The sequence below is a fragment of the Homarus americanus genome, unplaced genomic scaffold (genome assembly GCF_018991925.1).
Source record: "Homarus americanus isolate GMGI-L3 unplaced genomic scaffold, GMGI_Hamer_2.0 scaffold52114, whole genome shotgun sequence".
In the NCBI taxonomy this organism is placed as follows: Eukaryota; Metazoa; Arthropoda; class Malacostraca; order Decapoda; family Nephropidae; genus Homarus; species Homarus americanus.
Window position 1 is genome coordinate 6,062 of NW_024738624.1, and position 11,978 is coordinate 18,039.

Genomic DNA, 11,978 nt, shown 5'->3' on the forward strand with positions numbered 1-11,978 from the left:
CTTCAGAGTGACTCAACAACATATACACCCTCTCCAAATGATTCAATAACACATAATTCCCTTATCGAGGATTGACAACATATACACATTCTCAAGTGACTACAACACATGTACCTTCTCGAGTGACTACAACACATACACCTTCTTAAGTGACTACAACACCTACACCTTCTCAAGTGACTACAACATATATACCTTCTCGAGTGACTACAACACATACACCTTCTCAAGTGACTACAACACATACACCTTCTCAAGTGAAGTACAAAGAAGGAAATGAGAAAAATAACTATTCGTATTTGTCTGTTGAGTGTTTTTAATTTTTTATTTCATAATTTTATAACATTTTTCTTTTCTTTCCAGATGTATGATTTTTAAAGTCCCTATATTTTTGTCATTGTTTAATTTTATTTCTTTGTTTTTCTATTGTGCTATCTAGATGTTAAACGGTATAAGACAAATGATACAATTGAACGTGATTTTATTTTCTCTTCAGAGAAAAATAAGAGAGAGAGAGAGAGAGAGAGAGAGAGAGAGAGAGAGAGGCTCACACCAGCTCATCCTTTACAGCAGAGAAAAACAAGGGAGCTTTTCAAAGATATTATTCCCCCTTCTTTGTCCTGGTCGAGGCTGTGTTGTGTCACCAAAAAGAAATATGTATGACAAGTTCGCTGAGCTGTGGGTGTGTGTGAGTGTGTGGGTGGGGGTTGGGGGGTATATGTTTATGCGTATATGAGTGAGAGTGAGTACGTCTGCGTTGGAACGTGCGTGGGATCATGTGTGTTTGTTTATCTATTGTATGTTACGGTAAATAGATTGCCGGTTATGCATTAAAAAGCAACAATCATAATATAATGAAATTATATCAAAAGTTGGTGAGATACTGGGCAGTGTTAGGTAGAGTTTTGTTAGTAATATTGTTGGTAATATTACAGGTTTATGCACAAACAGATGATAGTTTGGGTGAAATCTTATAATTTGTTTGAAGATTTAAAGAAAGCAAAGACACCATTAAGTTTAATGAATGTTTGTTTATAATGAGTGTTTTTAATGCAAAGATTAGGAAAGGGAAAGAAACAGGAGAAATACGATAATAGAAATGAGAGAGGAGAAATATTTACTGGGTGAGGTTAGGAAAACAAGATGATAATTGCAAAGACACCGTTTAAGCAACATCCTAGACATCTCTACACATGGGTATTACCCTAGGACAATGTAAGTTACATTTTCAGGAATCAAATAGATTACATTTTAATTCAGAACAAAATCAGAAATTCAGTAACTCGAACCAAGATGTATCCAGGGGCAGATTGTGTGTCAGACCAGATCCCATAAATGAGTTTAGTGAGGTTAAAACCCTAAATAAATAAATAAATAAATAAATTTACTATGGACAAAACCAAATGGGATTCAGAAAAATTCAAAGCAGGAGAGAATATGAAATTGAAACTGAAAATATATTTTTTGGTATTGCTAGAGAGTGACTTTTATGAACAAGAACCAGGATAACAATTTAATAATTAAAAAAAATATTTTTGTTTAGGCATGGTGAAAACTTATAGGACATAGGAGGAATGAGGCTAAAAGAAAGAGATAAACGAAGAAATGTGATAAAAAGAAGTGAGGGTTACAAAAATTTAACAAATAAATTAAAAAGGCCTGGAGACAGGCCAAGGCAGACGATATAGAAAGAAACACAACCCAAGGAGATAGAAGATGATGACAAAAGTCATAACTGCAGGGAAATGTACAGAAAGATTAAACAAATGAACTAGAAAACACAAGGAATTAAATGGGGTGGGACTATTAAAATCAAAGACAATATGACTTTGTTTGAGACAGAATTAAAGAAAGATGGGCAGAGTACGTAGAAGAACTATACAATGATGAGGATAAAGTAGAGGTAAGAAACGAAAAGGAAATACAGATCGAATTACCAATTCTGGAATCAGAAATTGAGGCAGCTGTGAGCAAAATAAAAAGTGGCAAAGCTTGTGGGGTTGATCAGTTCCAGAAGAATTTATAAAACAAATGGGCAAGAATGGCATAAAATGTTTGACTAAAACATGTAACTCTAAATAATCGTACTTTAAAGGAGACCATATCAGTGATTTAAAAAAATCAATATTTCCGACAAGCCAGGAGCTTTAGAGTGCACCCAGTTTGAAATAAGTAGTTTAATAAGTCATGCCTGCAAAGTTTTATTAAACGTAATTTTAAGTAGAATAAAGTTAAGAATAGAAAGTAAGTTATCTGAGAAGCAAAATGGATTTATAAAGGAAAAGGGAACAAGAGAAGCTACATTTGGTATGATACTTTTAAGTGAAAGGGCTTTAGATGTCCAAATAATTTTTATATCTGCTTTGTTGATTTTGAAGAAAATTTTTTTGATATGGTAAAATATTATAAACTTATAGAGGACATAGTAAAAATAGGCATTAATTTTGAAAATTCATTACTGGCAACAGGATGCTGCAGTGTTAGTAAATAATGAACTTACTAATTGGTTCATAGTTAGAAAGTGAGTAAGACAGAGCTGTGTTCTATCTACAACATTGTATAATATTATTCAGAATTCTTAAAGAGAGAACATAAAAGTTATAGTGAAGGACTAAAAGTTAATGGTAAAATAATATAAAAAGTATGCTATGCATTTGCTGCTGCTCTTGTCACGGAAAAAAGGTGAAAAATATGGATTAAAAGTTAATGCTGTTTAGACTAAAGTAATGGTTGTTTCCAAATTGGAAATAAATCCTAAAATGAAAATTATGGAAGCCATTTTTGTGTATTTGGGAATTAACATTAGCATCGATGGTAGGTGTACGGGAGAAATCGTAGCAAGAATAGGTCAAGCAAAAACAGCATTTAGTAACATAAATGACCTAGTGAAAAAAGGACATTAACTTCAATTTGAGAAAAAGGTTGCGGAAAGGCTACAAATAGCACGGACTGATGTATGAGTCAGAAGCATGAACACTTTCAGCAGACACAAGAAAGAGGTTAGAGGCTTTTAGAATGCCGTGTGATAGTCGAATGTTTGGAATAAGTTATAATGACCGGAAAACAAATGAAAACGTATTCAGGTTGGCGAACACTTCAAGAGAAATACTTGAAATGCACAAAAAAGAGAAATTAGATTCAGTATTTAGTCATATAATTAGATGTGACGGAATAAAAACAAAAACATTAGTGGGCAAAGTTGGGGATAGGAGGGTCACGGGAAGCCAGAGACTGGGAAGGATGAATGAAACTAAAAACTGGGGCCCCGGAGATATAACAAATCTTGGAAGATTGGTAAAAACAGCTTGAGAACGTGTAGAGCGGAGGACTGTGGTTGCCAGCCCTCATATATGAAGACGGTACTCTGATTCATTGACTGGTGTGTGTGTGTGTGTGTGTGTGTGTGTGTGTGTGTGTGTGTGTGTGTGTGTCACTTTTACCTTCCTCTCAATAATTGCCTGGAGTCCTGGAAGCTCATTCCATCCCTTTTACAAATCTTTCGTGGTTCCTCTTTTCCAGCTTTCCTTACTAGCCTCAATGCCCTTTCCCCATCCTTTCTTCCCACCCTCCCACACCCTTCTAGTCTCAAGTACTCCACCTCTCCTTTTTCTACCTTCTATATACTTTCTACCGCATTCCTTCTCATCTTTAGCCTATCAAAATTTCCCCTCTTACCTTCTCCTTTTCTCCACCTATTTTCCCACCTTGTATTCTCTTCCCGATGTTCTCATTTTCCTTTCCTTCGCCCCTCTCTCCTTCGTACCCTCTTCATCTTTCTGCCCCTCTGCCTACCTCTCTCGTCTTCTCCCTTCAACCTACTCTTAACTCACTTCCACTCTTTTTCTTTTCTCTTCCATCATCCCTCCTTCCCCTTTCTTTTCCATTACCTTACCTTCTCTTCCCCTTTTCTCCTCCTCGATATTCCTCTTTCATGTAATCCCTCACTTATGCCTCCCCGCCGCCACCCCCCTTCGCCCACCACTTAGCTGGAGCAATCAGCTAATGGCCAGAATATAGCTTTCGCTGAGGAAACATCGCTGACTGTGGGGGCGGTTGCCATACGATTCAGACAGGTTCATAGAATATACATATGAATAATGTAATTATCGGTAATGGTTAGAGGCGCATTGGACGGACGGAGGGACAGGTAACTCAAAATGTTCTCGTCGGATGGAAAGAAGAATATGGATAATAATGCTGCTAGAGTTACAGTAAGATTAAGTTATGTAGTTTTAGCTATAACTCGGACACCTTCAGCAAATTTTCAGACATATTAGCTAACTGTCAGGAATTTGATGTAGATTCGAGAAAGTATTCTTTAGGTGGAGAAAAGAAATATATAAATAATATATATATATATATATATATATATATATATATATATATATATATATATATATATATATATATATATATATATATATATATATATATATATATATATATATATATATATATATATATATATATATATATATATATATATATATATATATATATTCATAGATATAATTGCAATAACGGAAACATAGATAAATTCAAACAGCAAGCATTTTTTAGCAGAATTTCATATTCCAGGATATAACCTATTTAAATTTGACAGAGTAGGAAGGAGAGGTGGCGGTGTAGCAGTGTATATCAGGGTGTCATTAAAAAGCTGCAATAAATCAAACATTAAAACAAATAGCGACAATGAAAGTATTTGGGTAGAGATTGGTGAGGGCAGTGAATCCGTAGTCATTGGTATTATATATAGACCACCTAATTTGAGTAGGAACGGTGGTAAATTGCTATGGGAGGAAATAAAGAAGGCATCTGATAGAAACAATGTATGTATGCTAGGCGATTTCAACTTTTCAGGCATAGATTGGAAAAATCAACTTAGCGATAATGAATCTGAAGATTTTCTAGAAGTAGCACAAGATAGTTTTATATATCAATTCATAAACTCGCCCACTAAAGGAAATAATATCCTCGATTTAGTTCTCAGTAATAATGAAAATCTAGTAAAAGATGTTGGGATTGGAGACGAACTAGGAAACAGTGATCATAAAGCCATATATTTTAACATAATATGGGATGGCAGGAAGAAGGAAAATTCGGCCTTGATCCCGGATTTTAGGAAGGCTAATTACGGTAGCTTAAGGAGAGACCTAAGGGATGACCCTATGGTCAAAAGATTAATCCCCCCCACACCTCTGGAAACTGTCAACTTAGGACGGGATAACCCCCGAATTTAATTTAGCAGCTACTTATGAACAATTTATTGCGAAATCAATAATGCCCAAAATAAACACATCCCTAAAAGAAAATTCAGATCGATACGGAACCAACCAAAATGGATGAATAATAGACTCTTAGATCTTCTAGGGAAAAAGAAAGGAGTATATAGAAAAGTTAAGAAAGGCGAAAATCACTTACTTGGTTACTATCAGAACCTAACAAGACAGGTAAAAACAGAAATTAGGAAAGCAAAGAGAAATTATGAAACCAAGGTAGCAAACGAATCGAAAAATAACCCCAAAGCTTTTTATCAACTGTATAAAACAAAGGTTAGAGATACAATAGGTCCCCTTAAAACTACGACAGGAGAAATGACTGATGATGAGTTAGAAATGTGTAGTACGTTAAAAAGTCATTTTCGCTCCGTATTCACAAATGAAAACCTAGCACAGTTTCCAGAAGTTCATAAGGTATATAACGACAGTATAGAAAATATGTTGATGAATATCAATATTACTAGTAACGATGTGCTTAAAGTAATTAACAAACTGAAGCAGCATAAATCGCCTGGTCCAGACGAGGTATATGCTAGAATATTAAAAGAATGTAGAGATGAGTTGAGTAATCCATTAGCAGTTTTATTTAATAAGTCATTAGAATCGGGCCTAGTGCCAGAAGCTTGGGAAACTTGCAAATGTAGTCTGATTTTCAAAAGGGTGATAAATCAATAGCATCAAATTACCGTCCCATTAGTCTCACGTCAATCATAGGCAAGTTGCTAGAGTCAATTATTGTTACAAAATCAGAAGCCACCTTGAAACATTCAACTTAATTCATTCTTCTCAGCACGGGTTCACCCAGGGACGTTCTTGTCTCACAAATTTGCTTAGCTTTTTTCAGAAGTATATGAAGCGGTAGATAATGATAAGTCATATGATATAATTTATTTAGATTTCAGTAAAGCATCGATAGAGTCCCTCATGAGAGATTGATAAGGAAGGTAGAAGCACATGGAATAGGTGGATCAGTATTAAAATGGATTAGGTCATGGTTAACTGGTAGGAAACAAAGAGTCAGCATAAATGGATTAAAGTCAGACTGGGGTGCGGTCAAAAGCGGAGTTCCCCAGGATCTGTATTAGGCCCTCTGCTGTTTGTTATATTCATTAATGATCTTGATTTAGGCATAACTAGTAGGATTAGTAAATTTGCAGATGATACCAAAATGGGGAGAGTGATAAATTCAGACAGTGACTTTGAACACCTTCAAAGAGATCTAGATACCTTACATGAGTGGTCAGTAGACTGGCAAATGAATTTTAATACTGATAAATGCAAGGTACTACAGATAGGGAAGACGAATACAAACGTTAAGTATAAACTAGGTAACACGGAAATAGAAAACTCAGTTTGTGAAAAAGATCTAGGTGTATTTGTTAGCAACGACTTGAAACCTAGAAAACAATGTATTAGCGTTCGCAACAAGGCAAACAGGATTCTTGGGTTCATATCTAGGTCTGTGAGTAACAGAACTGCTGACGTTATCTTGAAACTTTACCTAGCATTAGTGAGGCCACACATGGATTATGCGGTTCAGTTCTGGTGTCCTTATTATAGAATGGACATAGATTCTTTGGAGAGAGTACAAAGAAGAATGACAAAATGATCCATAATATTAGAAACCTTCCATATGAAGAAAGACTGAAAAGCTTAGGCTTACATTCATTAGAGAGGCGTAGAGTTAGGGGAGATATGATAGAGGTGTACAAGTGGGTAAGTGGGATTAACAAGGGTAAAATGGAAGATGTTCTGAAGCTCAGTAATAACGAAATAACTAGAACAAATGGCTTTAAATTAGATAAATTCCGATTCAGAAGGGATATAGGCAAGCACTGGTTTGGTAATAGAGTTGTGGATATGTGGAATAGGCTACCGAGTGCTATAGTAGGATCGGGGACGCTAGGGAGCTTCAAGACGAAGTTGGATAGGCACATGGAAGTGCTGGGATGGGTGTGAAAGGGATGTGCCCTGTATGGGCCAGTCGGCCTCCTGCAGTATCACACTTTCTTATGTTCTTATGTTCTTATAACCACAAGGAAAGAAGAAAACACGAAGTTCCCAAGCGCTTTCGTGTAATTCACATCTTCAGGGGTGAGTACAGACTAAAGAAAAATACAAACCAAGGTGTATATGCACAGAGCAGGGTGAGACCAGGTCCACAATGGTTAGGTATTAGGTAATGACCCTACTAATCTTTAAATAGCACACAACGGTTGGTGGTCAGGTCAGATGGTAAGGTGACCCGACCTTCTCACCTGGTTACAAATCTTCTTAATTACAAAATTGTCCAGTTTGTACATGCCATTACTCAAATTCATGTTGAATGCTTCGGTATGTTTAATAAGACTAGATTCTATGATGTTCCTACTATCAATTAAATTACAAGGTAATATTGAGGAGGCATTATCCCAGTCAATGCAATGCTTGTTATCCCTCAAATGAACAAACAGAGCATTGGATTCCTGGCCTGTCCTAACACTGTATTTGTGTTGTTTAATTCTAGTTGCAAGATCTTTACCTGTCTGGCCTAAGTAAAAAATATTACATTCCTTGCAAAGAACTTTATAAATGCAACCAATTGTGTTGTTGGGGGAGTTCTTGATTAACATTTGTTTAACAGTGCATGAGTTTTTAAATGCCACATTGACGTTCCAGGTTTTTAGTTGTGAAGGAATGTGTGAGAAATTTTTGTGAAATAGTAATATTAAGATATTCTTATGGTCATGAATGGGCTTGGGATCAGTTCTATAAAAAGTTTTCTAAGTAATGTTTAGGCATTTGTCTATGAAAGATCTAGGGTATTTAAGGTTTGAGCCAATATTATATATATATTTGTATTCCTCATCAATGAATTCCGGACTGCAAATTCTCAAAGCACGTAAAAACATTGTTGAAAATACTGACTGTTTGACTTTATCATGGTGGGCAGAATAATAATGAATGTATGAACACACATTAGTTGGTTTTCTATAAATACTGAACTTAAAAGTGTTACCTATTCTGTGTATCACACAGTCTAGGAATGGCAATTTACAGTCTTGCTCTAATTCCACAGTGAATTTGATCGAGGGGGCTAAGTTGTTAAGTTGTGGCAGGAAAGCTTTTAGGTCCTCATTACATGGCCAGAGACATAATACATCATCAACATATCTAAACCAGACTGCTGAAGGTGGTAAAATATTACTTAATAGTTTCTTTTCAAAGAATTCCATATATAGGTTGCTTAATACAGGTGAGAGTGGATTACCCATTGCAATATATATATATATATATATATATATATATATATATATATATATATATATATATATATATATATATATATATATATATATATATATATATATATATATATATATATATGCAAGTAAATCACTGTAGGTAAAAGGTGATTTAGGTGAGAAAGGATTAACTGACAGTGAAAGAAGAAACATTTCAGTGCTGTAATTACAGTTCAGGGTGGCACAGACCGTCTCTGTACTCACCCCTTGAAGATGTGGGAATTACACGAAAGCGCTTTGGGAAACTTGTGCTTTTCTTCCTTGTGGTTATCAGCATATATATTAGGGTGGTCCAAAATATCACATATTTGTATACGTTTTCTCCACAAGGTTTATTTTTGTCCATTAGGTACAAAATGCATCCCAGAAAAAAATTGGATCATTTAAAGCATATTTAGAGGTCAATCCAATGTCCTCTTTTTTCCATTTAGTACGTAATAAGGATTTTTCGGGGCTAGATAAACACATTATAAACACATTGTCTTTATTCAGCAAAATACAATTATAAGTTTTACAAATTACAAACTAAATAACTCTAGAACACCAATACACATTCTTTATTTGTATCCCTTCATCATAGCAGCTTTGCTTGCCGTTGGTAACTTCTTGCGATGAGCTGCAACAACCTGTAAAAGGTACTGCTTTTGGTCCTCATTTTGCGTTATAGACTCATTATAACGCTCTATGAGAGCAATTTCCCTCTCTGCGCTGTCATTCACCACCTTCATATTTATCGCACGATCTCTCATTGTGATAAACACTTCATCGTCTTTCCATGTTTTGGGATCCTTACGAAGATGGAATAGGAGCTGATGGCTGATACTCTTCTTCTGATGATGATGATGAAGAAGAAGGATCGTAGTGGAAAGCTTGTCCTGTTTTATTAAATTCTTCCCTTGCTTCATATCTAGCCTTTGCCATGGACTCTTTTTCCTTTCTCTGTTGCCTCCTGGTTTCAAGTGAAGCTAATTCTTTATCAATACTAGCCATGCTACATGACTGAACACTTTCCCGCTGCATAGTGAGGAATTTCTTGTCCTCCAAATTAACCATTGTCATCATTGCATCTTTCGTGGCAATATCAAATAGCTTCTCAATATCAGCTTGGAACACTTGTTCTTTCATTATGTCACTCTCACGCTGTCTATTCCGGTTAACTTTGAGCATCTGGTACTGATGATATAACTTTGAAAGCTTACGGGCACAAGAATCTACCCGTTGTGTTGGGATATGAGCATGATCCCAAACTTCCTTAACTTTCAGACATGCTTTGTTTAAACTCACGGTAATGGTTTGTGCCTCATTTATATGAAAATGTTGCACCATTAGTAGGGCATCTTTACTTGTAGGCAGCCTTGACATGGATAAACTTCCTGATGAATTGCCCAGGAGCCAGAACCTCGGATGTGATCTCGTTGTAGCCATTGTACCTGAGTGAGAAAGAGAGAGTTAGCTGATTAATTATCTCGCACAAATGAAAGAAACTTTAAAATACTCATTACCAATACACAAACAAAGAAAATGAAACAAGGCTAATATCATTGGCAGGAAAATCCAATAGCTGCCATCTGTGAACATGATCATCCACTCAAGTGTACTGACACTCTACATATGAAATTTATATAGAAAATTTGTAGCAACAAACAAAAGGATATGGATATGTTTTTCTTACACTTATGATAGTAAAATAAGTGTTTCTTGAATTTAAAACTTTGGAATGTTTACTATGGAATGCTTCATTTACAGCACAAATGATTCAGTTGTAACCCATAGCAACCAAACAAACATTTCTAAACAAATATACAAGATCAATAACAAGAAAATGATATTGATAAAAAAAGAAAATACCCTATATTCAATAGTACATAGTATTGGTGACAATCTACTAACTCATTATTTACAAATATATATATACCATAAATGAAAACAAAAAGAACCAATAACATAATGTTAGACTTTGCAAATACACACCTTCTCCTGCAGAGGTTGTAACTCAACTGAGGAGCTGCCAAAGTGGCTCAGACCTGCGCACTCACTGGAACCAGATCAGTGTTGCCAACATCCTTACAAAATCTGTAACTAAGTCTAATTATTTCTCACAGGTAATAATTGCCTGCCATTCATATGCCATGACACAAGATGGAAACCTGCATAATATACTATTTATATTGATAATGAAATAATTGTAGAACTGATGAGATATAAATGAAATAAGTAACTTCATCTGATTAATGGTAACCCTTGTCTGTGTTTCCTGTTTCAACCTGTCATTGTCAGTCCCTATGACTCAATACTTGACTCTTTGCCCTTTCCAAATAGGCAACTAGGCTATATACATTGAAATATACCCAATATAATGTGTTGTGTATATTAAGACTGTATCATGCGGACAAGAAAATTCAGTCCTACACTACAAGTATAATATGCAAAATGGATTGACCTCTACATGTTAATGAAGATGGATAAAATTTTACAGACCTTATCTATGAACCAAATGGACAATTTTAAGGCTTGTGGAGGCAATATATTACTACTTATATTTTTTACCATATAGTTTTGGACCACCCTAATATATATATATATATATATATATATATATATATATATATATATATATATATATATATATATATATATATATATATATATATATATATATATATATATATATATATATATATATATATATATATATATATATATATATATATACACATACTCGCTAGGCCAGGGTAGGACGCCACCCTCCGGGAGGCTCCACATTGTCTCACTGTAGTGCATTAAGGTAGACCACAGAGATTTTTGCCAGTTCCTACTCTGGAGCATCCAACATAGAACTGTCCATGAGAGAAGCAAGGAAACACCAGGTTTAGGCCAACCATCTTTAGGGACTGTCCCTGGCTTTTGTAAATGGTCATGGCAAAGCTCACTTTAATCGGGAACTGAAGTCGCTTGAACTCAAATGGCAGGTCAGTGGTGATGAGAGGTATCCTTGGTATAAACACGTCCTCTCCTTTAGATTTTCCTGGCAGTATTGTAGCTTCCAGTACATGTGGCATCATGTTCTTCACCGCCAGTCTTGTGCATTGCAGAGGATTGGTGGTTCAAGATTTCTTAAGAGCATTATAGGAGTTCCAATCTTGAGAGTGAGGTGGTGAGGAGGCATTCCAGCGGGCTCCAAAGAATTAAGGAATTCTGCAGGGTACTGGACTGCTTCCAGGCAGTGAGACCTCATTCAAAACTGTTGGTACGGTAATCGACCAGGACCAAGCAGTCCAGTACCCTGCAGAATTCAAAGTAACAACGAAAATATACTTTTAGGTCAGTCTTGGAAATACTAAAGAAACTGAGTGAAAATATTTACTTTCGGCCCTGACGAAAAGGTCTCAAAGTAAAGAAATGAATATACACTTAG

The 11,978-nt window shown here is 35.5% G+C and overlaps 1 protein-coding gene across 1 annotated transcript; it reads right to left on the minus strand.

Moving 5' to 3' along the window:
* Positions 1-9,352: 9,352 nt before the first annotated feature.
* Positions 9,353-10,816, minus strand: LOC121874300. Its single transcript, XM_042378399.1, has 2 exons — positions 10,535-10,816; positions 9,353-9,993 (listed from the first exon to the last, which is right to left on the minus strand). Exon 2 carries the CDS (start codon positions 9,986-9,988, stop codon positions 9,353-9,355), a length of 636 nt encoding a protein of 211 aa, XP_042234333.1. The 5' UTR covers positions 9,989-9,993; positions 10,535-10,816.
* Positions 10,817-11,978: the final 1,162 nt, after the last annotated feature.

Coding starts and splice junctions, on each gene's coding strand:
- LOC121874300 (XM_042378399.1), bottom strand. CDS start 9,988: ATGGCTACAACGAGATCACATCCGAGGTTCTGGCTCCTGGGCAATTCA.